The sequence below is a fragment of the Hippocampus zosterae genome, chromosome 12 (genome assembly GCF_025434085.1).
Source record: "Hippocampus zosterae strain Florida chromosome 12, ASM2543408v3, whole genome shotgun sequence".
NCBI lineage: Eukaryota > Metazoa > Chordata > Actinopteri > Syngnathiformes > Syngnathidae > Hippocampus > Hippocampus zosterae.
The window spans coordinates 7,582,043-7,608,485 of NC_067462.1; the positions used below are offsets into that span (position 1 = coordinate 7,582,043).

General features: G+C 44.0%; 2 protein-coding genes across 14 annotated transcripts in view; one reads left to right on the top strand and one right to left on the bottom strand.

The window, feature by feature from the left end:
• Positions 1–26,443, top strand: part of LOC127611595 (importin subunit alpha-4) — a 167,955-nt gene that overhangs the window by 45,045 nt on the left and 96,467 nt on the right. The gene's annotated exons all lie outside the window — the stretch shown is intronic.
• Positions 263–26,384, bottom strand: LOC127611576 (guanine nucleotide exchange factor DBS-like). 13 transcript variants are annotated; one of them, XM_052082218.1, is made up of 33 exons: positions 19,355–20,921; positions 16,299–16,382; positions 14,974–15,088; positions 12,745–12,835; positions 11,353–11,472; positions 11,160–11,276; positions 10,146–10,295; positions 9,927–10,051; positions 9,521–9,635; positions 9,329–9,448; positions 8,794–8,985; positions 8,524–8,715; positions 8,286–8,445; positions 8,103–8,161; positions 7,944–8,029; positions 7,043–7,109; positions 6,830–6,945; positions 6,638–6,707; positions 6,447–6,539; positions 6,279–6,371; positions 6,051–6,176; positions 5,468–5,689; positions 5,284–5,376; positions 5,083–5,161; positions 4,710–4,782; positions 4,530–4,636; positions 4,254–4,343; positions 3,378–3,437; positions 2,904–2,969; positions 2,168–2,277; positions 1,514–1,626; positions 1,307–1,410; positions 263–1,072 (listed from the first exon to the last, which is right to left on the bottom strand). In XM_052082218.1, the coding sequence occupies exons 1-33, from the start codon at positions 19,644–19,646 to the stop codon at positions 993–995; spliced, it is 3,780 nt and encodes a 1,259-aa protein (XP_051938178.1). In that variant the 5' UTR covers positions 19,647–20,921; the 3' UTR covers positions 263–992. The 13 variants fall into 13 exon arrangements, with proteins under 13 accessions (XP_051938178.1, XP_051938183.1, XP_051938187.1 ...); XM_052082223.1 differs by lacking the exon at positions 19,355–20,921 and adding an exon at positions 25,804–26,384 and having other exon boundaries at positions 6,279–6,539; XM_052082227.1 differs by lacking the exon at positions 19,355–20,921 and adding an exon at positions 23,830–23,850 and having other exon boundaries at positions 6,279–6,539.

Consider the following 26,443-nt stretch of genomic DNA (forward strand, 5'->3'; position numbering starts at 1 on the left):
CAAGTGTGTAACATTCATGTCCGCACTTTTGCCATGTACAGTACTCATTAAATTTGTTTCCCTCAAAAGTGCGGGCTCTCTTCATAAAGTCAACTTTCATAAGCTTTATATCTTTTCTCGACAGTTGGTGGAATATGTCATAAAAAAGCAGCATTCCAACCCCATAAACCATTATATATTACACAAATATATATCAGATTTTTTTTCTCATTAGCTTTTATTTTGAAATATTTATCCTCACACAATATCAACAAAACATGAGTTAAGAAATATGTTTTCTTTTTATACATATATATTTTTTAAAAAGTCACAGGGCAGTGACATCACCATAAATAATGTACAATATAGCAGCTCCAATAATAAATATCTCATGACAGGCATTAATAAACAATATCTACATTCAGAGCATGAAAGGAATAAGTTAGCGCTATACAAGTCAAGTCACCTGCTTATCCACATTTTCTTTTTGTAGACTGTGGTGAACAGTAACACACAAATGGATGATGGAAAAATATTCTAATAACAGAGGACAAGTAGTAGAAAAATAAGATATTAGAAGGGAAAGTGACCAAAGTAATATTTGTGTTTTTGTTGCATTTCTTACAAATAAATATAACATATGTAATACAGCAGCTAAATTAGCTGTTTGTAACTGCCAACCTTTGACATGTGCTCTCGCAGTGGAATTAGCTTCTGTGTGATGTGATGGGGTTGGTCCACATGCACTGATAGATGCATTAACTGAGATCAGTCCCGCTGGCCCGTTAACATCTATAACATCATCTTGACATACAGGAATACCGTACGCCATTAAAATAAACTATGTTCTTCCTGTTTGGGACACAAGGTGCTTTTGTGTGGATGATAGAAAACAAAAATGCTGGTTTTAATGGTAGATATCAATGTTAGCATATACAGACGGTACAGACAGCCACAAGACATTTAGGAGGGAGAGAGTGACGTGGACCCACACGAGGGAGGTGCTGGCCAGCTCAGGATTTGACGTCTGTGAAAGGCGTGCAGGTTTCGCTGCAACTGGATGATGTGCTGAGGTGTCCTGACCCGCTGCCTTCTGTTTCAACACACCCACAAAGATTGATTGGCATGTGTTAAACTTCAAGTTTTGACAACACTGGAGGTGTTATAGAAATTTAAATGTGTTATGTCAACGATGTGTATCAAACGGTTAGCCCTTCGCGCTTAACAGTAGCCAAGAAGTCATTCACATTTTCAAGGGCGGTTGGTGACCTTTATGTCCTCCCCCCACCCCCACCCTGCCACCGTTCTGGACGTCTGTGTTGAGTACCTGAGCTGGTGAGTGACTGGCACGACTTGGACTTTGCAATGAGGCTAACCAAATTCGCAGTGGCCATCCAGCCCTCTGTGGAGGTGTTCAGGTTATGCACTAACCTGCAACAAATATACGCACACACACACACACACAAGTCACTGTGTTTTATCTGTGATTCATAATTGAATGGCCAGTGATTGATGATTGATAAGTCTGGCTTACCACTGTCCATTCTCCCCCTCCTTCACCAGCTCTACTACATCTCCGCTTTTCACCGCCACCTCTTGACTGGAAACCTTCTCGTAGTCGCCCGTTGCCGTGTATTTACCGGTGTACTATTGCCAAAGACATACACTGGTATTAGGTGGTCAAACATTTCTGTTGAATTGCTACTCTTTTGAGAAAGCTGGTGAAGTGAGAAAGTGAGAAGTGCACATACTGAAATCCAATATGGACAAATATTTTACACTCAACTGTAGCATTACCCCCTCCTAAATGTATTTACGATGGACAATTCTGGAGGCGGTTGTTGACGTGCTCATTGCACATCATTTCACAAAGATGGCAGCCACTTGTCACGTTGCTAGTGTGACTTATGTGTGACAAGACAAATATTTGTGTGATAAGCGCTATCTTCATCACTTAGCCTTATTACGTACGCTGCAATGATTTGTTTTGTTTTGGTCACACAACTGAAACACCAATGTTGGCTTTTTGCTAAGAGAAATTACTAAAATGTAATGGAAGTAAATGTGCCTAATTTTAATTTAAAAGTAAGAAATATGAACACAGAAGGACAAAAGAAATATGCATCGATCCAAGATGCAGGACATAGTTGACATCATTGAGATAAACATGAAACTGGGCCAGACTCACCAGCTTCTTGGCGCTGTCGTCCTCTGGGTCAGATTTGAGAGGATCCTCACCGCTGGAGTAGCCTTCGTGCTCCTCCGACGCGTCTATCGAGAGAGAGGCCTTGTTCCAGCCTGAGGTGCGAGAAGAAAAAGCAGAACACAGGAGGTGTGGTTAAGGAAAGGCATCTGACACGAGTATGACGTGCGGTAAGATGGACATGAAGAGGAAAGAGAAGCTCATCCCGTGAGTCCCAACGCATTTCGAGTGTGGGCAACATTACTTCATACATTCTGGTGTTTGTTAAATAGAGTGACATCACTCACTACCAGCCTGGTATGCATATTACAGCAGCCGGTACATGTGAAGAGGGTTAGTTGTCACTTCCAGAAACCCAAAAGGAAAAAAAATTGCTGTTTTTTTCACCCGAGATTGTTGTCATCTAAAGTCATTAAATCGACATACTGTAATATGTCCACTTTAAATATGCGCACGTTTCACATTTTACCAACTCACGAAAGCCCCTTAATCGCAAAAGGACAGTGGTGCAGGTAAAGTAAAATGAGAGAAAACTGACACCTACAAGGAGCAGATATTCCAGCGGCCGCCTGTACCTCTCAACTTGGTTTGTAAAAGACTACAGGTGCTCGACCACCTGTTTTTGCTGAGGTGGAGGGGTGCGTGAGGGGGACTCGCATCTGAGAAAAGACAGCCGGTGACATTCACCGCCATGGATGGATGCGTGGAGATTGGAAGTTACCTTGAAAGCCGAATGGCGTCGGGTCACTCTGACGCTTAGTCTTGTGATCCGGGCTGGTCGGCGATCCTGAAAATATTTGCCCAAAAGCAGTTTGCGTGTTAGAGCAAGACATGAGAGACCCCAGAATTCAAAGTGCACATGCTAGGGAGGGAAACACGAAAACAAAAAGTGAAGTGAGAATAGCCTTTCCAGTTTTTCCGACTGTTTGCCTTCTATTTGGTGACAGAGTGAAGCACAGGTGGGAGTATGCGAAAACATCACAAATTTCACTCGGCACGGGCGGGATCTATTTTACATCTCGAATCTATTCAGCAACACTGGGCGAGAAGAGCTCACATGTAAATAAATATAAGAGAGCCAAATGCCAATGACTTTCAGGGACAATGTGATTTGGCCATCAAAGGGTCGCATTTGCTGGGGGCGGGGGGAGCACTAAGGTTGCACTGAATTGACGCTGCGACTGCTGTGTAATACCTGGACATGGCAAAATGGTGATGGGCAAGGTGAAACTTTTATCATCTGTGCTCGGCGGCTCTGTGGAGGTAAGCATGGCAGCATTGGACCTCACAATGAACCACGATGATGAGCTCCCATTTTAATTGTTTTTGCCTCAACGATTTTTACTTGATTCATAGTCAAATATTTAGAGGAATGCAAATGCTCTCAGAAAAGAAAAACTTTTTGCCAAATTGTTTGTAAATATAATTGCCTCGTGGTTAAAATGTGCAGTTTTTTCCCCCTGTCTTCCTACAATAGGGCAAACGGAGATTAGTTTTTTTTAAATCCGAAAAACAGCATTTTTGTTTTTGGATTCATCAATTATGATCAATTGCACTTTGAGGTGCAAATGATTGTCCTCCACAAGTTTGCCTAGCAACAAGTGACTCTGGTAATAGAAACAAGCAATTCAGTTGCTCAACGCTGTTTTGCCAAAATCTAATTTCAGATGTACATCACACCGACTACAGTATGTATTATCTGTGAGGGTCAGTATGTTTCTATTAGAAATGAAAAAAATATATACTTTTTTTGTATAGGACTGCAGCAATATATATTTTTTTGTAAATAGTAGGTTTTTTATGCATTTTTGTGGGGTGGCACCTATCAATAAAACTTATTATTATTATTATAATACCCTAAAAGGGTTGATGCCTCACATTTTTTTTATGTTAAACAAAAAAAACCCCACTAGATCATGACAAATAAATATACCTATCAATAATTGGACATTAAAGGTATTGGCCACAATTCCTCAAAATGACTCGCTGGACTTGTGTATGAAATGAATGTCGAACTTCCCACAACAGGCATGATGATCTGACGTGATGGGACAAAATGACCTGCAGTTACCTTTCTGAGCTTTGAGGTTACTGAAGCCCTGTAAAGTAAAGCGCTTTTTAGCTGCAGCACTTCTGTCTGAGGTTGGGCTTGTAGCTCTCTCTTCCGACCCGGAGGAAATGCAAGAGGAACAGGCAGGTAATGCAAAAATAGAGGAAAGACGCGAGGTAAGTTAAAAGATACTCAAAGGAAGGAAACGTGAGGAAAGGCATGAATCAGACAAGAGGTGGGAGTAAAAGGTGCAATTGGAATGCCTGAATAAAGCTGCAAAGAGTGCCTAACGGTCACCTTTTCCTGCTGACTTCGGCGAAGGAGAGGAACTGGCGTCAAAGCTGCAGTGTTCTGTTTTCCTCTCGTCTCCTTTCTTCAAACTCCTCTGTCGCATCTTGAATGGACTGTCGATGGACAGAAGTCAAGAGTTTTGGCTTGGAGAACTTCATTTTTCATCAAGGGCAAAAGCACACGTACCTAAAATTCTCTGGTGCTGATGCCACCGGGGGACATTGGGTAATCTGATCTGGCGCCCTCTGTTGACTTGCTTCTGAACAAGAAAGAAGAATAAACATTTACTGGGCAGTGAGCAGCGATTCCCACCCGTGGTTCCAAGGCACACCGGTGGGACGCGAGTGATCGTCAGGGGTGCCGCGGCTTTTACTTTTGCATTAGCATAGCATACGTGGCATTCCCATTTATGTAGAAATTTGGGTTACGGAATGTCGTTATAACCCGAGTACAACCTATATCAACATTTCACTTATCACAGATAAATAACACACAGTGGGGCAAATATTCCCAACAATCGTCAGACCGCAGGTTGCAATTCGAGATAATCGATCTTCACCTCTGCATGCTTCCAGTTGAGTTGTCAAAACTTTCCTGATCTCCTTCACCCAGGTTGTTTTCACTTCAGCCGTTGGTGCCTGAAATTGGAAGAGTAACGTGCACCAAGAGATTAAAAAGGGGTGTACATGTTTTCTTTTTGCTATTTATTACCATTAGAAGCTATTAGCCTGTCCAAAAAAAAAAAAAAAACATTCCATGCCTGCACAATGTAGACCTCTTCTCTGGAGTTACACCAGATTTCAAACTTCTTGTTGTCTCCCTTGGCGTTTTCGGTAATACCCACAGCGTTCATCTATCAAGAGACGTCATCCAGTGAAATTTTAAATAACGCATAAAAAACAAAAACAAAGAAACAATTCATCCGAAAATCGAGAGGCGCTCACGCTGAGTGACTGCTTGAAGCTGTAGGAGGGCGCCTTCTCGTAACCCTCCCCGCTCTCCTCCCTCCGCTTACAGAAGAGCAGGGCCTTCTCGTGCAGGAAGATGTGTCTCTGCATGGGTTTAAAGCGCGCCAGGTCCTTGACCTTAGCGTGGCCTTTCTTGTGTTCCGTCCACACGCTGAACGATCCCTGCATCAGCAGCTTGCCCAACTCACTCAGGTTGCCCTGGCAAAGCAAAAACAATCATACTTTGGCATGAGCGATGTCAAGTCTTCGATAGCGACATTTCCTCGGAGCGAATCCGTTTAATTTAGCATGGTATGGGCGGAGCAATGAACCCGGACAGACTGAGGTTGCAATTAATGTGTAAGGTAACCGTTTGCACAAAATAAATACATTAATTTTTTAAAAAATCATCCAAAATTTTGAATTGAGCATTTAAGACCGGCAGTCTGAACATAGCCTAATAAACATTTTATTATACATGAGCGGTATAGAACATGGAGGGATGTATTCTTATTAAATGCATTTGGACCAATAAGTGATTCTGTGACTTTGCATTCCTCCAAGTCGTCTATCGTCCCACCTCATATCCTGTAATGGCGATGAGGTGCATGGAGTCATTGACAGCCTTCAGTATGCCCAAGATGGACGTCAGAGCCTCTTGCAGGTCATCTGTTCCGTCACAGCCCTTGCTGTACTTTAGCATTTCCTGCAATAAGCCAAAAAAATGACGAATCAGTTCCTTTTCTCTTTTCTTTTCTTTTTTTTAACCACAACAATTCTAGATTGCGGCTAATAGACGACATGTTACCTTCAACAGCAGTTGGTATTTGGTAATTCTCTGCACAGGCTTCAGCAAATAGGAATCCAAGCCAAGTTTGTGCTCCAGCTTTTTCTGACACTCCTGGTGAAGATTGTTAAATAAGGACGTCAAACACTCAAGCAAAAGAATTAACAAACGGGCATGTGTTGACAGTACCTGGAAGAAGATCGAGTCTGAGCACTGCCTCCAGAGGCTTTCGGAGCGAGGCTTGTTGTGACAGTACTTCTCGTAGATCTGCAGGTCTGTCATCTAAGCGAGGAGAGATGAGTTGTGTCGAGGAAATGATGAATTAAAAGACTCATGTTTTCCACTTTTTTTTTTTTTGCACTATGACTTCATTCGCTTACCCTTTCCAGGAAACATCTCCCAACTAGCTCTGGACAGTCCGCGTACAGCTCCAACTCCCTGAGAAACGTCCTGGACAAAAAAAAGACGGTTGGACCAGCATAAGTATTTGAAATCAATTATTTTAGGGCCATTCAATGAACCGAAAATCAAAGGGTGGCTTCTCGTTGACAGCTAGAGGGCGCTCTTTTCACCTCTTGTGGAAATGGTAGATTTCTGGCATGTTGCCAAACAAAACCTCCTTTTTGTTCTGTAAATGGGGAGGGATGAGGTGCGCCATGGCTGCGTTATCCATCTCAGAGGCATAACCCTGCAGTTAAAACAAAAGGAAAAAAAAGTTAATACGGATTGTGACACCAACAAATGCTGGATTTGTCTAAAGTGTTGTGGGGTAGTTAAATAAGAACCTGTAAGACACACAGCAGCTCCTCCACATAAGCCCTCTCCGTTTCCAGCAACTCGTTCATGACGTGCCTGCAAATGGTGAACGTTACATTCAAAAGAAGTACAAATAAATCAAATATGACCCAAAAGTTAAGAAACATCCCTTTTTTTTAGACTGGAGGTTTTTTTTTAATTATTGGCACTGTGGCACTTGCATTATGATGGATATTTATTGAAATTTGCAGTCGGTGGATGTGGCCATGCGATTGAAGTGTGGGTAAACAGCGGCAGCGTGCGAGTGACGGGACATCTCAAGGTGTTTGCAAGATCACAAGAGTTGTTTATAGTAATGAACTCATTCACTCCCAAAGACGTTTTTAAACGTCTTTTCAAACTTGGTCTAGAATTAGCTGGTATTGAATGAGTTAAGGAGCGGCCCCACCCAAGCAAGTTAATCCCATGAATGCGTGTCTATGGGCAATGCATTGGAGGTTACCTGGAAATTGCAGCGTCAACATGATGGAGATGCCCCCCCCCCGCCCCCCACAACCCACTTGTCCACCCCACCCAGCCAGGAGGGGAGGGCAACACGACCAGCAGGACACTACCCACATCAAGGGACACTAGGCGCTCCACCAGCCCCGCCGAAGCACTCAAAAGCCGGACCCCCACCCCCCACCCCACCCACCGGCTGGAACAGGGCACTCCAATGAATGTCAGCTGGCATCTCCCGACACCCTCCCGCCATGCTCAGGACTGCCACAAGGACACACAGGGAAGCCATCTCTGGCATTCGCCAAACCCTCAAGGCAGAAAAGGAGGACGCACCCTGACCCCTTCGCAAGCATCGTCTCAAGAAGATCGGGTTCTCCAACACAAACTTGTGGCCAAACATTCTTCCAGAGCGAAGTCTAAATGCCTCACCTTCTGAGCACTGCCAGGTTCTCCTCCTCCTCCGACAACGAGCCGTGTCTATGTTTACCCTCTCCGTTCAGCAGTTGCCTCTCTCCCTTGGGTGGACAAAGAAAAGTTTGAGAGTGACATTAAGAGTGTCTATCAAGATGAAATCGTGACTTCACCCACTTTGTCACAGCTTTCGTTGTTCCCCTCAGAGCGGCTTCGATCCAGTTTACCTCGGTGGGCTGAGGTACGAAATGCGGACAGAATCACAACAGAAACCAATTGGGGGGGAATTTCGTAAAAGGACACGCAATCTGGTGTTTGATGCTGCTAAAAAAAAAATTTTTTAAGCGCATTGAGACTGACCGGGTGAACTGAGAGGAGATTTGATGAAGGCTTCGGGTCTGGGTGCCACCGGCTGCACTGGCCTGGTCTGCTTGGCTGCCAGCTTGTTCAGGCTGACCCTCCTCTTGTCAAACATCTCCTGCATTGACGCCTGCTTTTGAAACACCTTCTCCACTTGGTCCTGTTCAACAGCGAAAAGAGCGTCAATGTCATATTCGAACAGCAGTTGGCCGAACCGGTTCCTAAGTGCAACAGGTACCCTGAGGTGCTGGTCGAGCACTGCCTCATAATCCGTCCAGATGCTATTCAGGTCCGACAGTCGGTCCTGTCCTGCGTCCGCCAGAAACCCCTCCAGCTCTTGCAGAGCTGATTCAGCTCCCTCATGTGATTGACACTTGTCCACGGGCTGAGAGGCCAGCAAGTAAATCCCATCGTCGCACCACTTTGAAGCCTGTAGAGGACGTTAAGACAAGAAATGAACACATGGAAGCGATTCGTAGGTGTGCTTAGGTACACAAGCGTTGCTCACTCTCTCCAAGCAGCGATGCAGCTCTCGGGCTTTGAGGAGCAGCTCCTTCTTCGCCTTCAAGTTGTCACTCAGTTCCTGACAGAGAGCTCGGAGCTCACTGCTTTTCGGCACAATGGAATCCTGAGCGTAGTGAGCCTTCTGGACGAGGTCGTCGCCTTCACCGGCCAAAGCCAAAGCTCTGTCCAATGCCTCCTGTGGAACCCAAGCACGGGGACCAGTGATCAGGCAAGTAATTTTGTGCTTATAATTGATGAACCATGCAGTTTCTCGATGGCAATTACCAAGTTGAATACATGAAGGAATAAGTCAATAAAAATGAAAAATATGCTGACGTTAGGTTTAAAAATACTGTCTTCTTTATTTTTGCAGGTACTGCCTCTCCTCTCAAGTACATAGCGAGAAGTTGCCATATTTGATTTGCTTTCGCGGGCCACATAAAATAATGTGACGGGCCAAATCTGGCCCCCGGGCCTTGAGTTTGACACACGTGATGTACAGTAATAATATTTCATGTTATAAATATTTCATGACTTACGCAGACTCTCTCCTCATAGGCGCTGAGATCACTGAGGACATGGTCAGCGTGGGCGTGGCTGATCCTCACCTCAGAGAAGGTGTTCAGCTTCTCAGACAGCCGATCGAGCAGAAGTCTCACCTGCAGCGCCGAGACACTTTCAAAATGAGTAAGAGAAACCCGAGCGCTGCCGGTCGATTTGATTTGACGAACCTCCTTGTAGTCATCCTCAAAGTGGCGCAGCTGGAGACACTGCTCCAGTTTGGCTCGGTGCTTCCCCCAGAACTCATCAAAAGCCCTTTCGGTCTCATCCAACTGGGACAGCAGCCTAGTCAAAGGCAGAGCAGGAGGTGATGGTGGAAAAAAATATTCAACAACTTTGTTGAATGTTCAGAGAGCCAAATGCCAGTTGACATGACAAGTCTTCAGTGCACTCATGAAGCCAAAATAAAAACTCACAAGCACCAGTTCAGCTTCAGCAATGACAAGATTACTATCCTTCCAAAACTGTGACAAAGCTAAAACACTCGATGGACACTAATTGGCAATACCTGTAGTCATGTGTGATCCAAAAAAGATTTATTCAAATAATTCTGCCATTACAATGTAATTTTCGCACCTCTGCACTGTTGCCAGGTTCTCCAGTTCATCCTGGTTCATGTTGTGGTCAGGGTTGTGCTTCAGGGGTTCATTGATGCTCTCCAACAGCCTGCCGCCTTGGCTCAGAGCCACCAGCAGATCATCCTAGACAAAAAAAAAAACAAACAAACAAAACACTGACACTAAACTATTTTTTGTACATCAACAAGTGCACCTAAACGAATGAATAAAGATTTACCTTCATCTGGTCTTTTTTGCAGCTGTGTGCACTGAGGAGGAGAGTGGTGGCCTGAGCCTCATTGGGGAGTTCTGCCTCAGCCAACTCAGTGCCGAACGACTGCAAGGTTTGGGCCATTTTCTTCACCATCAATGCAAAGCCCTCAATCGCCTGTCGTCACAAGAAACAAGATGTGGGCCTGACAGCTTCATAGCTCCCCCTGCCACCACGCTGGAGAATCGGAATGTTAATAGGTGAAAAATATTGTGGCTCTTATTGCCTCTCAACGAAGTGACAAGAGAGTACACAGGAGAACTTATGTTGGACAGTGCCAGCTTGGTCGATTCAGAACATGCTGAGATGCAGTTGGTATTGAGCAGCTAACGTGGCTACGAAATAGAGCTCGTAGCCTTTAAATTCCAGTTTATTGATCATGTTTACAGCGCCGTTATTGTTTACGGAAGACACATTGTTCAGGATGCTCTTCGGAAAAAAAGAAAAAATTGCGGTTGAATTTATTTCCCCTCTTTAAATAATTGGAAAATAAATGTCAAATAGTGGACTTAAAAAAAATAACACTGATACTGTGGGTACCCAACTTCCAGTCTACATTATTTGATATATGAGCCAAGGTTTTTACTGTATTAATGGTGTGTTTGTGTTTTTCCATGTGATGAAAATTCACATCAAGAAAAACCTTGATAATATATAATTGGCTATGAATATACACTCGATCTGTGAAGAAAGTCAAAGTAAATAAGTCAGAAATGTGTCCTGTATTTTCATTTGGCGGCCATTTAAATCAAACATTAACACGGGAACATTACGTTTAGTAAATGGAGGAGTTTAAAGCTCATGTAATCATGTGATATTAGTGTCATACTAGTCACAAGTCCATAACCAGAATTCCTTTCTGAGTCAAAGGGAGCAAAACGTAACATCGCAGGTGAAGGAGAGCAACAAACACATACGCAATATTGGAAGTCAGCATGCTTCAAAATGTTTGGTTGCGACATAAAAAGCACATGTACATACGGTACGGTGAGTGATCCACTTCTCGTGACAGTACGCCTGCGTTCCCCCGAGGTCCTGGCTCAGCTGCGTGTGGTCAACGTAGGAGTGAAGCTCACTCACCGAGTTCAGCATGATCACCTGGAACAGAACCACAAAATGTAACCTGGACACGCGGTACATCTTCCAATAGGACGAAGTTAAGAAAGGCACGTACAGGCACTTTCATTTTGAAGTCATCCTTGTATATCTTAAAGAGGATGTTGGAAATTGCGCCTTGGAGGACAGTGGTGGGCCTCAGGACCAGAACCAGCTGGAGGTTTCCAGGGAACGCGCCCTGGGGTGATAGAGGACAAGACCAATAAACGAGCTGGATCAAAAATCCAAGAATGCTTCATTTCCAATTCTGATTAGAGGGCCACCTAATGAGCTCGGCACCGAGTTAGAATAAGGTTTGTATTTTTAAACACCAACATACATCACTTCAGACGGGGCGTTATCGTAAAGGAGACCGGAAGCTTCGTCATCTCCAGCCGTGTGGAACAGATGAAGGTGATTTAATTCAAAACAAGCCAACATCCTCCATCGGTGTCTTGAGAGAGCAACTTTGGTGGCAAATAATCACATCCTGTTTCAACTTTTATTGTACCCTCCCCTCCCTCTTCAGTACAACATTGATTGATTCGACCTGAAACAAAAACATTCATATCTAAATATTTTGGAGAGCTGTAGCTGGCATAGCCGGAGGGATGGTGGTGGTGAGTGAGTGGGGGGGGGGGGGGTTGTGGGGGACCGAGCCTCCATTAAAGCTCTTATTATTAGGATGATGTCACTTTCTGATATCATCGCTCTTCAAAGACATAATTCAATTCATCATCCAGGGGTAATAAATCAGAGGGACTGAAAACAGAACGAAACAATATGACGACCTTACGCTAAATTATATAATGGATCCTGAAGGGTTGAACACAATCCATTCCTAAGCATTAGTTAACAACTGATTGGTTTAGACGGAATACATTTTTCCCCCAGAGGAAACAATAGAAATGGAAATGATCTGTTCCAGGGGTGGGATGAATTCGTCATTTTGATGACCAGAGCCGGACACTGTGACAAATTTGAGGGATGATTACTTCCTGTAAGGTTAATCACTTCACATAAAGAATTTTTAGTACTATTGTTACCTTAGCCATGTTGTACTGAGCAGCCGAGACGTCTTGTCTAATAGCTTCCATGACCAGTTCTACGGCTATCATCACATTTCACCCTTGTGGAGTTTATCCTTTCGCAAATTCACTGAATTGAAGTCTCAAAACAAATTGTATACAGTGGTTTGTTTCATTTGTTTTAGTCTGGCAATTCAAATTCTGAATTGAAGCAATGCAGGTACTGCTTTTGTTTATTTGAGGCTTGAAAACATCTGGCTTTGTTTGTGCGCTGGAAAAGGTAAAAGAAAGTGTCCCGTGATTAACCCCACGGGTTACATTAGTAGATGGCACCCCGAGGGACACAAATGTACTCCTAGTGTAGCAGTCAGCACTACTTGAGTCTCAGATCGGCAGGTGAAGACATAAACAAAACAAAGAAGCCACCAGCTGAGTGAACTCACCGCAATCCGAAGCAGGGTCCCTTTGACGGCCGCCCATCGGTCCTGCCGACGATCGATAACGAGTATGAAGCCCACGTCCGTTGATGGCAAACTGGCAAGCACACAGTGAGCAAAAATCCATTAATTATCGAAACCTAAATGCAAAAATAGTTCCGATGGAAAAAAAAAGCCGCAAGTGCAGTTTTCCTTTATGAGACAGGAGATGAAGCCACGTTGTGTTTTTGTGGGGCTCTTATCTTCTCAGCAAGGGATGGATCCCCCCTCTACCCCCTACCCGAGCGCCCACCCTCCGCCATGGGTGGCCTCTCTGCCGGGCACCTTACAAAGTCACTCACATCGTACTAGCGTACCGTGGGAATAACAGGAATATAAATCCTAAAGCACATCTGCTCGTTGCGGTCAGCAGTAGTATTAATGAGCAGCTCAACTGATACAGTAGAGCCGGATTGGGTCGCCAAGGTACAACTATAGAAACCAGAGTGCAAATAGCTCGTGTGTTGAGCCTAAGCCCCGCCCCCACACCCAACATCCAACCAATAAGTAATGGACGCTGCTGGAATTTTAGCCAATCACAAAGGTTGCTGCAGATTGACAAGTCGCTCTCGTAGCCAAAGAGCGAGTCTGAACAGACACGAAGGGGGGATGAGAGGTCCAATAAGAGGACCATGTAAACAAGGCTTGATATCCAGTCAGATAATTCTCTTTCGGCTATAAACCCTCACTGGCATCACCCTTGGGTACTTATCTAAAAACATTATTCACAAAAAACAAGAAAAACATATACAACAGCAAATTGCAAGTTACATATCAATGCAACAGTTGGAACATTAAAAAATAATCAAACACATCGAATTGCTGAATCATGGTGTTGAGTTGACTGTATTAATTACATGGCCTTCGCCCAAAAATAAATCGTCAGCTGATCCACGGATCAGCAGGGAGCGCTTAAAGTCACAATACACATCAGACAATGGGCACCACCCCCCTAAGGGGAAGACAACATGTGACTGTTCATATTTGGAACAGCTTGAGACTCATCACACCAACGATGAACAGTCAGTGTTGAACTGAAACCCTCAACCATTCAAATCGATGTAGAATAATACAACACACTCAAATGCAATGAAAATGATTGACAGGGCAAACATGGAGGAATGTTTAAGATGGTGGTCTCACACATTTACCCCTCGCCGTCTACCTCATCCAGTCCCCCAGTGTATGACACCCTGCAAAAGACTGATAACAACCCTGGATTATGGCTGATTCAAACAGGATACATGACCATTTTCCTCCCTTTATTATGCAATCCAGCCGGATTTTCAGGCGATCCCTTTTTTTTGTGGGTGTTTGTTTACACAATACAGACAAGTCTGAGATTAAAGTTGCAGGACTTTGGTGTAATTCTACAATGTGATGTAAAATGCGAGGCAGCATTTAGGGCTACTGGAAGAGATGCAGCCTAGTTAACGGCAAAAAGAAGAGAATGCCCCTTCAGAAACATGTTTTTACCGCTTTACTTTTTAGGATAGCATTGTTTTAAGCTCTCTAAGTGTTGCTGCTGCATGTGTGTTAAAAAAGTATCCGAGGTTTTATAATTACTGTAACATCTGTGCTAATTTCCGTTTGGCCTCGATAGCGTTTGGCATTGTGTTAACATTAAACCAGCAGACTTTCCCGAATGGAATTACTGTGTGGGTTATGGTTAAACACTTTGGTGTTTAAACAGAAAATGGCTCACGCTGGTTTGTTTTACGTGCCAGTTTTTCAGGAACCTCCACCGTAAGTGTGCAATAAACAATGGAATATTTGAAAATGTGCGATGGAACAAGTTTAAGTGTGCTTACTAAGTGGAAATGTCTTATCCCTTAGCATATTTGCAGGTTTGACATTTGCAAATTCACCTATGCATATTTGCGGTCATTAGTCATGTTTCCGATTGTGCTACAATTTTTTAATTCGATTCCCCACTTATTCACAGTATTGTTTTTCAATATTGTTGGTCCCCACGATAAATGTCAGTCAATCGTTTGCTAATTATCACTGTTAGTGGTTGGGAGTGGGCCCAACCACCAATAGTTGTCCACTGGGTGTTATTTATGGTTGCAGTTCTCCCCCAAGAAGACCCAAGCATGTTTGCTTCAACTATAGGAAATTATATTTTAGATCTGCATGAATCAAAAAATGTCATTAAAATAATTAATGGAATAGCAAGATGGCGAGCAAACTCACCTGGGTACACTTGTCAGGTAGGTGAGCACATTGTGAAATTCTCTGTCCGTGATCTCACCGAAGGATGGGAATTCTGGGAACACGATGATGGGGCTGCCATTGTCTCCTCTGCCGCCTGAGCAAGAGCAAAAACATACCGTTAGGTACAGTACTGGATATGAGAACATATCCATCCATCCATTTTCCGATCCACTGATCCTGACATGGGTCATGGGAGTTGCTGGAAACTATCTCAGCCGTCTCCCGTCTAGGTGGGGGACACCCTGAACCGGTTGCCAGCCAATCTCCGGGCACACAGAGACGAACAACCGGTTTAAGTATCAGACACCACAATGCATCGATTTCATTTATTTACAGTAGGCTGCAGTCCAGTCCAGTAACTCATCTCAGAATTTATTATGCATTATATTTGTTAATTTCATGGTTATTTGTTCTCTTACCGCATCATGTCCATTAAAACAAATAAATAAAGATGAAAATATCTGATGTTGTGCCATGACAATCCATTTTTTATTTTTTTTTGGCATGCTGTTTCACCGCCTGCATTTTAACAGCTGCTCCGTCAGCGCTTGTGCCCGGAATTTTAATCCGTCAACTTGCCCGTTTCTTCCCATCGCCACGGCAACAGCAAGCCTGAGGTCATGGTTCTAATAAGATCTGTAAAATGGTTCAACACTGCTGCCGCCTCAAGGTCACCAAGGGTGCATTGAAAAGACTTGCAAGTATATAAATCATTTGCCTTCAAATACAAATATCATATATTACTGTACACATGAGTGCGTAGTGTATACAACATTTGAAAAAAAGCACTGCACTGTCCTTGGCTGTGTGTCTGAAAGCGATGACATTTGACTGCCAAGCCAAAAATAGGTCAGAGGAAATTTGCAAATGCAAAATAAAGCTGACGCATGTGTTAGACTGGAAAACTGCAGCCATCGCTGATGTGCAACGAGAAGAGAGAAAATGTGTTGAAATGTAACCGGGAGAACATTCACACGCACAAAAAAACTCAATGAGGTCAAGTACCCCCCCGCCCCACTTATAAAAAAAAAAAATCAGGTGATACAGTACATATAACAAAGAATATTTGACTTTGTAAAGTGAGCCCAGTCGTGGTGTGAGTATGAGTGTGAATCTTTGCGAGTCTTTCTCTAAATCGGCCTTGTGATTGACAGGCGACCAGTCCAGGGTCCAGCTTGCCTTCTGCCAGAAGCTGCCCAACAACAGGATAAGTGGCATACATGGATATTTTTTTTCCATTCATAAAAGGCGAAAGGGCAAGTTGAAGTAGCAGACGCGCACACAATGAGTAATGAATGAGTCACCTGAAAGAAAAGCGAACTGCCTTCTGAGTTCAGGAGTGATGTCAGCAGCACGGAGGGGACTGCTGTCCAATTGCATGATCTCATCTGGAGGGAAGACACGCACACACACACAAAAAAATGCAATGAAACAATGAGGAATAATCTTTTTTTCCTTGCCGTTTGTCGACGGTTCTAAGACAACCTACTACAACATTATAAGTTACACTGACTGATACCATGTGCCTCCTACTTGAAGAGAGTCACAGTTATTGATAAGAAACAGACATTTGCGGAACAGCTTCCGTTTCCTTTTTCCTCACGATTGTAACCTCAGGCGAGGGTGTGCATGTCGGTAACAAAGCATCAGTGGATGTGGAATCGAGACAAGACAAACGGTCTCGGCTCTGATGTTTGTAACTTGTTGTAAAGCAGAGCTGCCTCATGGATGATAATGGCCACTTGTTGCCTGAGGTGACATCTGGGGGATGCTCATGGGTCCAGCACATGCACTCAGTCAGACAACCGCACCTCAGCCCCCGGCGACTCCCACACATCAAAACCCCACCCGCTTTGTTTTGTCTAAAAAAAATATCGCCCTCTTCAATGAAGTTATTTTTTGGTGTTTTTTCCCCCCCTCTCATTACATTATGAACATTCATTCATTCATCTTCCGAGCCGCTTGATCCTCACTGGGGTCGCGGGGGTGCTGGAGCCTATCCCTGCTGTCTTCGGGCAGTAGGTGGAGGTTGGCTGGCAACCTTGAATCGGTTGCCAGCCAATCGCAGGGCACACAGAAACGAACAACCATTCGCACTCACACTCACACCTAGGGACAATTTAGAGCGTTCAATCAGCCTGCCACGCATGTTTTTGGAAAGTGGGAGGAAACCGGAGCACCCGAAGAAAACCCACGCAGACCCGGGGAGAACATGCAAACTCCACACAGGGAGGCCGGAGGTGGAATCGAACCCGGTACCTCTGCACTGTGAAGCCGACGTGCTAACCACTGGACTACCGGGCCGCCCGCATTATGAACATAAATATTCATAATAATAGTAATATATGGAAGCTACTAAGACTAGGAGGATAATTAAAATGACCTTTTTACAATTACATTTTCAACTATGCCCTTAAAAAATACTTACAACCGCACATTACCTTGATAAAACACAGAACATAGTGTCACTTCATATTGAGATTTCACACCACTTGCCATTCATCCCTACTGGCATCAATCAAAAAAAATCCTCAAGCCTTTAGAATGGAAAGTAGCCAACACAACAGAACGTTACAAGTGAAACCGCTCTACTATGTGGCGAGTGTCGAGTTTCGGATCTCTTTCTTTTGCAGCTTTTCTCATCCCGAAGTATCACCGATGTCACTAAGACCTCATGGGATGACTCAAGTGTCCCAACACCTGTGTGCATTAAGCAACCTGTGCGAAACGTTCCGATACAAGAGATGCATCAATCAATCAAAAGTAGCATTATTATACTGTATTTGTAAGGGCAAAATCCTTGAATTATATCTCGTAAGTGTTACAAATAAAATGTACACCGAGTGTCGCTAAGACACACCCAAAAAAAATAACATAAAATATTAATAGTACCGTATTTTCCAAACTAAAAGGCACAATGGATTATGAGGCACACCTTCAATGAATAGCCTATTTTGTAATTTTTTTTTTCATTTATAAGACGCAATCTACAATTCATCCACTAGATGGAGCGACGCTCATGGAAATGCCAACACAGGGATCAGATGTCAGTAAAACTTATTAAATAAAACAGCGACATAGCTCACTTAGCCAACAGCAAGTTATAACATTGACTCGTTAGCGTTGAACTTTCTCAATTCCCGCGTTCAACTGCGTAACCCGATCGCCTAAAGTTTGAACTCTGCGTTGTCAGCATGTCTCGAGCAAGGAGCCATTTTAGGAGATATTACCGTAATGACCATACACAAGGCGCATGGGATTTTAAGGCGGGCTGTGAGGGCTTTAAGAAAATGGAAGGCTTTTAGGTGTCCCTTTGAGTGTGGAAAATACGGTAAATGAAAACAAGTTAGCATGTCCCTGTAAAACAAGCTGCTATTATTTCACCGTGCCATTGAAACACTGAGACGCACGCATACACACCAGCTGCTGTTTGAGGGACTAAGGTTCTTTAACGGGCTTAACGGCGGGAGGGATTAGCATCCTGCTCATGTTTGTCAGAGGGGGACGAGTCAAACGTTAGTGGATCACAGTCACACACCTGGAGCGCCTGCTACTACTGACACACTTTCAACGGATGCCAAGTTGCATGTGGCACCCTGGCCGTGAATAGACGAAAAGCATTTGAATAATAACAAAAATAATCTGTTGAGTTTGATAGTTAATGCTGATTAAAGTTCCGAAAAAGCTGTCCGTTTAGTTTTTTTGTTTTTTTTTTCTCCTTAGCTCATCAAGTTTTGTTTCCAAAACTAATCTTCCAGATAAGCAAAATTTCACTGATTACCTGTCGTACGAAGAGCTGATTACGAGTGGACTCATCTATAGCAATGTGGCAACTTGTTTGCGCGGTCTCAATTGTTACAGTGCGGTGAGTGGGGTGTGCAGCTCCCATGAGGTCGGTACTATCAAGAGGATTTCTCTTGAACCTTGTAACAATGAGCATTTGCTTGTACGTTTGATGCTGTTGTATGGTAACTATTTTATCTTACCGTTTTATTTATATACATACACGTTGATTTCATATTTAGAAAAAAATGGGGATCTATACCTCAAAAAGGTCATCAGATAAATTAAAACTACAGTCAGTTTTGGATTCCGCACCCAAAAATGAGTTAAAAACAGCTGGCAGATCTAACTCAACGAAAAATTGTGCACTGGTCATATGGAAGAGGAAACAACAGAAGACCAAAAGAGGACATTAAATGGACAGAGTTGGGGTGGGGAAATTTTTTTGAAACATAAACAAATGGGAAAAACAAATATAATGATGATTCTAACTTGGGGGAGTTTTTTTTTTTTTAAATCCACCTTTGGTATTGGAAGTCAGGGACAACATGACAAGATGAAGACATCAGGCACCTACCACACAACCATTGGCAGTAGCGGGAAAATCTGGAGTATTTTTCAACCTCCTCCAGGGAGATGTATACACGATCCCAGCTCCCACGTACAGGCTGCAAACACGCCCGCATGGAGCCACGGCAACGCTCTACTTGTAGACACTTTGGCCGTCTTCCTGCCTCTTCGTGTACGGATCCTGACTCAACCTCCATCTTACGCCTTCCCTTTCTGCCCTGTCGTTTCTCCTCATGAGTGCAATTTGTCATGACAAGTTTATCCCGCACCTGTTTCTTCTCAAGCTCAACCAAGTCCATCCTCTCCAGTCCCACGGTACTCGGCAGCTCCGAGTCCACTCCAGTACGAAAACTAGAGTCCAACTCAATATCCACAAAGGAGGCTTGTTGACTGCTCTTGAGCTGCTGCTCTTGTTCCAATCACAACAACAGGTAGCCTCTCGTTCGGACGCCCTCCCCGCCCCTCGTCTGCACATTCAAAGCGCCACAGTATAACTGTGACTTCCCAGTCCTAACCTCAGGTTACCTTCCTCATAGGAGACAAAAGCCACCTTGTACCGCTGAAACCCTCCCTTCCGCCCAACTAACTGGTATCTGGGTACCTCTTCCTCCAAAAGGACAATTAGCTGACCACGCCCAGCTCAGCAGCTCACTGACAATTCACTCACTGGCCCACAATATTAGTGACAGAACCTAATCTCAAAAACATTGAAGGGACACAAATGACTTACTGGCCTTGTTAAGCAGAACACATTACAAGTTGGTTTCAAGCAAATGGAGAAGTTACATTGGAACTTTGATGAAGTAACACGGTCAGGTGGTCCGCGTACACGGTTCCACTTGGCCGCATTATCTCAGGGGATGTGGACCTGAAACTACAAAGCCTCCATTCTGACAAGCCCATTTAAACACAGTTTGAATCCCCCTTTAACCAGTGGCAGACTGGGACCATTCAAAGCCCTCAGCCTTTTTTTCTTTTTTTTACACCACTCAAAAGATTCCATTATGACCAACTCGAAGAGAGTCCTAATTCTAAAGGCATCCTTAAAGAAGAGCACGTTGTTACATTGGCAATGTCACAATTCAAGCTCATTGACTTGTGTGGAGAGATACAGTGCAGTCTAAAGTCAGCTGGAAAGTTTGAACAAGGCCTGTTTAGTACATCGGAAATATGTGTCTTCATGAATGCGTGTGTGTCGATGGGGGTTTTTGTTTGCGCAGCGAAACCCACTGCACGCATCAGGTTATCAGTAAACACCAAAGCTAACAATGAGGCGGTCACAAAAGCGCATAAACCACAGGTTTGTTTGTCAATGATTCATTACAAGGCGATAAAGAGAATAAGTTCAATTGAATTGGAACCTGAGCCACGCCCTCATACTTTTCGGCTCCAAAATTGCATTGTCAGGTAAAAAATGAAAAAAGTTCGACCGTTTTATACATTTTATGTTAAAACCAGTCTTGTGATCTGACCCCTATGAGACACATTTTCACATTTGCACACCAGGCTCGAAAATGCATTGTCGTGCTCACGAGTGGCTTCTTTTTGGCAGCTATTTAGCATTATACAAATAAGTCATCCATCTATCCACCCATTTTCGGATCCACTTATCCTCTCAAGGGTCGCGGGTGTGCCGGAATCTATCCTAGCTGTCTTTGGGCAGGAGGCGGGGTACACCCTGAACTGGTGGTAAGCCAATCGGAGGGCACACATAGACGAACAAACATCGACGCTCACACTGGCACCTAGGGACAATTTCGAGTGCTTCATTAGCCTGCCGCGCATGTTTTTGGAATGTGGGAGGAAACAGGAGTACCCGCAGAAAATCCACACAGGCACGGGGAGAACATGCAGACTACTCATTGGAAGACCGGAGCCTGAATCGAACCCTGCACCTCTACACTGTGAAGCCGACATGCTAACCAGTCACCGCTCGATGCATGTAAACCCTCGATGAGACGTTTACATGCAATTGCTCATGTTTATTGTATTTGTATACAAATACCCCCACATAAAGCAAATTAAACAGTCCAAAGAGAAAACCTGGTCTGATTAGTGCTCACATGGATAAAGCTACGTTATACCCGGACATAATGCAGCAGTTATTACAGATTCATACCAGCAAATATTTTTGAACGTCTCCATCGGAAAAACATGAATTTTTATCAGCTTCAGCCGAACGCAGCATTGTGAACTACACAGAGCAAGATATTTTGCGCCGCTGAGGAAATAGGAGCACATGGTAAAAAAATGACTGGCCAATGCCATTTCTTTATCACTGCTGTTGTTATGTACAAAAACACACCATTGTGCTTTTTTCCCAAATATGAGCTTCAGTTTTGTAATATCATGAGTTTTTCAACAGTAGCCTGAGCTTTGTTTTTTGTTTTTTTTAATTTCGCCAAACTCCCTTCAAAAATCGAGAGAATGATCATCCCGTGAGGTTCGTATTGTGATAAAATTGCATCGTGATCTTAGAATATTGTTACATCTTGAGAAACAATACTCTCTTTTTGGAAGTTCAGTGACAAGACATCCTGTGTTTAAAACCCAGAGACACGTTTTTGCAGTTTTAGGCTCCAAAATTGCATATTCATGAGACAATTTCTAAAATGAACCAATTTGATGAACCTCGGTTTAAGTTCAAAACAGTCTCAGGTCACATGTGACCTCATAAAACAGAAAGTCAAACCCCGGGGCATTAGAATTTTCACCAGCCAGTGAGGGTAATTTTCATCATTCATATGACGACTATCATTTCTTTAGAACATACGAATTACAAAAATGTTAGTTTCCCCACCCCCCAAGCATAAAATATTTTCTATGGATAGTATGAAGAACAAACACAAGTTGTCATCCTACCTCATACACTTCTTTCAAAATTAGGAGACAGTGGTATTTTTCCAAGGAGAGACCAACGTTAAAAATGCAAGGGTGACCTTGATCGGAAAATAGCGGCGTATGTTCATCTGGCACTGGAAACTACAGACAAGCAGCTGATCAAAGTATAGCACAAGTACAAGTCAAACGTCAGCGTTTCGTTCACTCACGTCGCTTAAGGGTAACCATTGGAATCGCATTTTCCCATTTCGAAGCGTTCCTCTTGGCTTTCCTCACCATTCTTTCCGCCCTCTGCCTTGCATGGACTACGGGAGGTCTTAAAGTGGAAACACTGAGCTTGACAGAACACTGAGCTTCCCCCCCCCTCGCCTTCGAAGCAGCTGCTGTGCTTGCGGCTGACAACAAATGAGGGCAATAAGAGCGGTTGCAGCCGTTCAGATTTGTATGCTGGTAGCGTTTGTTGATGCAGCACAGGATTGGACCTGCGTCCCCCCCGCCCTCCCAGAACACACACACACACACACACACACAAACACGCAGTGCTGCATACAAAGACATGGGTGAAGAAAGGAAGCCAATATAAGGACTACAAGTATGAAGTTGACAGCACACCCGCACGCCAGTTTCACAAAGAGCACCGTCTGATGGAGCGAGTCCGCAATGTGAAGTCATGGAAAACTTTCCAAATCTCCAAGCCGTATATGACGTTCAAACAAGACTGCTGTTTAACTAACTGAAAATGCATCAAGCTCCTCAAACTTTTTCAAATCCAGCAAAAAAAAAAACAAAAACAAAAAACTTCACCCCCCCTCCCCCAAAGAAACCCTCGCAAAAAACAGGATACTAATTATCACGATGTGACGATAATGCCGATACCGATACTGACCCAACTCACCTTTTGCCTTGCACTTAACTCATTCACTCCCAAAGACGTTTTTAAACGTCTTTTCAGACTTGGTCCAGAATTGGCTTGTACTGAATGAGTTTTTAAAAAAAATCATTCTTACAAACCAAGTCACGTTATAAGTAACAAATGGCAATCAAAATATCTCCTCTTGTCTTCCACTTTTATGCATTCCCCTAATCACAAAGTCAAGTAACAACGCGATGTTTTCCTAAAGATTGACAGAAACTAACCATTACCACTACCAAACTTTGCCAGCAACGCTAAGGATTGCCAGTGCACAAAAAGCATCCTCTCCTCTTACCATCCCACGCTCTCCAGGAATTCTTCCGGCTGGCCGGACTGAAAGAGAAAGAGGAGCCCAGTCCCGAGATGTCCAAGTTCTGGATCAGAAGACTGAGCCGGTTCATGATCCGGTACGATGCCTCGCCGCCCTCCCGTAAGAACTCGTGCAGAGACATTCGGAGCTGACTGACGGTTTCAAACTCGCATACGAATTACCAGAGGAGGCATGGAAAGGATCCCGCTCGGTTCACTTCTGGGACTATATCGGATCAGATTGACGTGTATGCATCCCGCAATGGCGAGACCGCCACGGTGCTGGTCTCACAAGTCCGGATTCTGCGGCAGATCCACATCGGGGACTTCATGTAATGCTGGCAAGTCTAAACAGCTGAGTCACCGCACCGAACGCCTGCATACGGTCACGCTATAGGTAAGAATAGACCCACACTCACTCCGGCGGACTCGCCCACCTCCTTGCAAGTGTACCTACTGACAGTCGCGTAGATATCCCAGCTGGGAGAAGCCGGCAGCCGGTGTAGCACAAATCCCCTTCTGTTGCTCGAGCTAATTATATTCTTCCACCCCTCTACTAATCTGTCTCACCAGGTACCTCCAACTTATTTCCACTACTCAACAACCAAAACCAAAAAAAAAAAGACCCTGAAAGTTTAAAAACACGGACATTTGCTGTGTTTGTACTGTTGTGTGAACCAATATTTGTCCAGGAAGGAGGGACCATGCAAAATTGGACATTGTTTGTTGTGTGTGAATGTGCTGGTGTTGTGTGCGGCTTGTGCTAATACTACACCCCGCCGGAGGTTATGACATATTACAGCGAAGTCTCAAAGGTTTTACAATTCAGAATTTAAGCCATATTTTTCTGTGCCAAATGCCCAGAAGTGAGCATCAAAAGTGAACTCTGGAAGCCTTTTGCCTTTTTTGCCAAGCTTACTTCCAAAGAGCAGCTGTGCTCATTGAAGTCGCTGTACAGTTTAATGAGACATGATGGACAGCAGTGTACAAAAGCCATCAATTTTTCTTTCGCTGAGAAAAAAAAAGCATGTTGAATAATGTACCTGTACACCCAAAGGTACATGAAATAAATGCACCTTACGAGTCACCACTTGTGATCAAATTCATCATGCTGTCTTCTTGCTTTAACAATTTAGCATGGTTGACTTCTTTTTACACTTGTGTGATGATCAAGAATCTTAAAAAATGTCAACAAAGTCACAGTGCACCTATTTCGCACCCAGTGCAAGTCTGGCGCAAAAGTGCAGTCTCGCCGTGTGAAATGATATTCTATGAGATGGCAGAAAGTATAATATTGGCATGTGTATCCACTTTTTGTGACATTTTTGTTTGGTAGTGTGCGGTGAGACTTTTCAAGAGTAAAATATGTACCGTGGCTAAATAAAGGTTGGGAATAGCAGCAAGTGTCGTTCCTCGACAAGGATATGGTCATTTGGAGAGATGAAAGGATGTTGCGTACAATCCACCCACACTTTTTTAAAAAGTGTGTTGGGTGTTTAACTTCAATAATTTCTTCTGACTTCCCTGAATTTCTTTGGGCGCGTTCTCATGCTCTCTCCTGTCTCGTGAGATCATCGTAAACTCGTATTATTCTGCTCTCCCCATCCAGCCACTGCACATTCACATCACCGTTGTCTTTAACGACGAATACGTGCGTGTCAAGCAGGGGTGGGGAACCGATAGCCCCTGGGCCATTTACGGCCTACTAGAGAAATCAATTAAATTCACATAGCAAATTATGTGTCGCTATCGCTTACAAAAAAACGGCATATTACGCGAGCTAATAACCCTCCATGATTGAGTGCTTGATTTTGTTCACGTATTAGAAATCATTCGTTTGAGGAGAGAATGACAGTTACAATAAAGAGCGATGTATCACTTGGGAAGCAAATGATACAGAGACAAATTAGTTACACGTATAATATCTCACAAATATCACGATAAAAATACCAAATGATACATTAAATGAAGACTAATCCCTATTAGTAGGCACCTGATAATGAAATGCAAGACTAATTGTCTTTGTGAAGGCGGAATTTTTGATACACTTCCATTAAAGACCTACATAGTGCAGGGGTACCCAATGTGACTGATGGATGGATGCGGGACAGAATCAGTTAGCATTTAACGCACAGAATACACTAATTTCATTATTATTGGGACATTAGAATAAGAATTTAACCGCCGAACTGTATTTCAGATTGCATCGACACATCTCTACACGGTCCATTGCTTTCCTCCTACAGGTAATAAAATGTAGGTCATGTTGTTATATTGACCGTTTATGGTCTCATTTTAAAAATGCTTTGTTTCACCTTTGCAGGTTCCAATTTTAACCCAGCAGCCAAGAGAATGCTCTTGTGTATATATGGGTGTGTGTAGCTGTGGCCCACCTATACTCCTGGTGACCGTCCTCAGCCTCTCTAAAAGGTCCCCCACGTCCATCTCCTCCGTTTTCATCCACAGGATCATCCTCCAGAGGGGCAGCGGGAGACCAGCAGCCCAGCAGGGAGAAGCTTTCCTGGGGAGAAGAGACAGCTTGCCTGCTTTTACCGGACGGCTCCTTGGAGAGAGTGGTGCGGTGGCGTTTTGGGGGGTGGGGGATGGTGATGGGAAGGAGAAGGGGATGCAGGGGAATCAGAAGGGTCTAACCAGTGATGTGTATTCCTGGTAGCGGTCTTGTATGAAACATGGATGCCGAGGGCGTGTATGAAGTGTATGTCACGGGTGATGACGGAGGCCTCGGATGCTTGAGCGATGCGGACGCCGCGTCACACAGCCTGGGCTGCCGGGACACGTCCTCGGCCAGGGGTGGGGTGGGGAAAGGAAGGATGTGGGAGAAGATTGGGAGGAGCTGAAGCAGGATGATGATGCAGCCTCGTTCGCACATCAGTGACTCGCGCGATGCTGTAAACCAGTGCAGACAATGGTTGGGGGAGGAGACGCAGAGGTCCTCTGCAGTCTCACACACTCGTGTGATCCAATAGTGACATCTAGTGTCCAAAATATGCACTTGCATCGTTACATCAACCA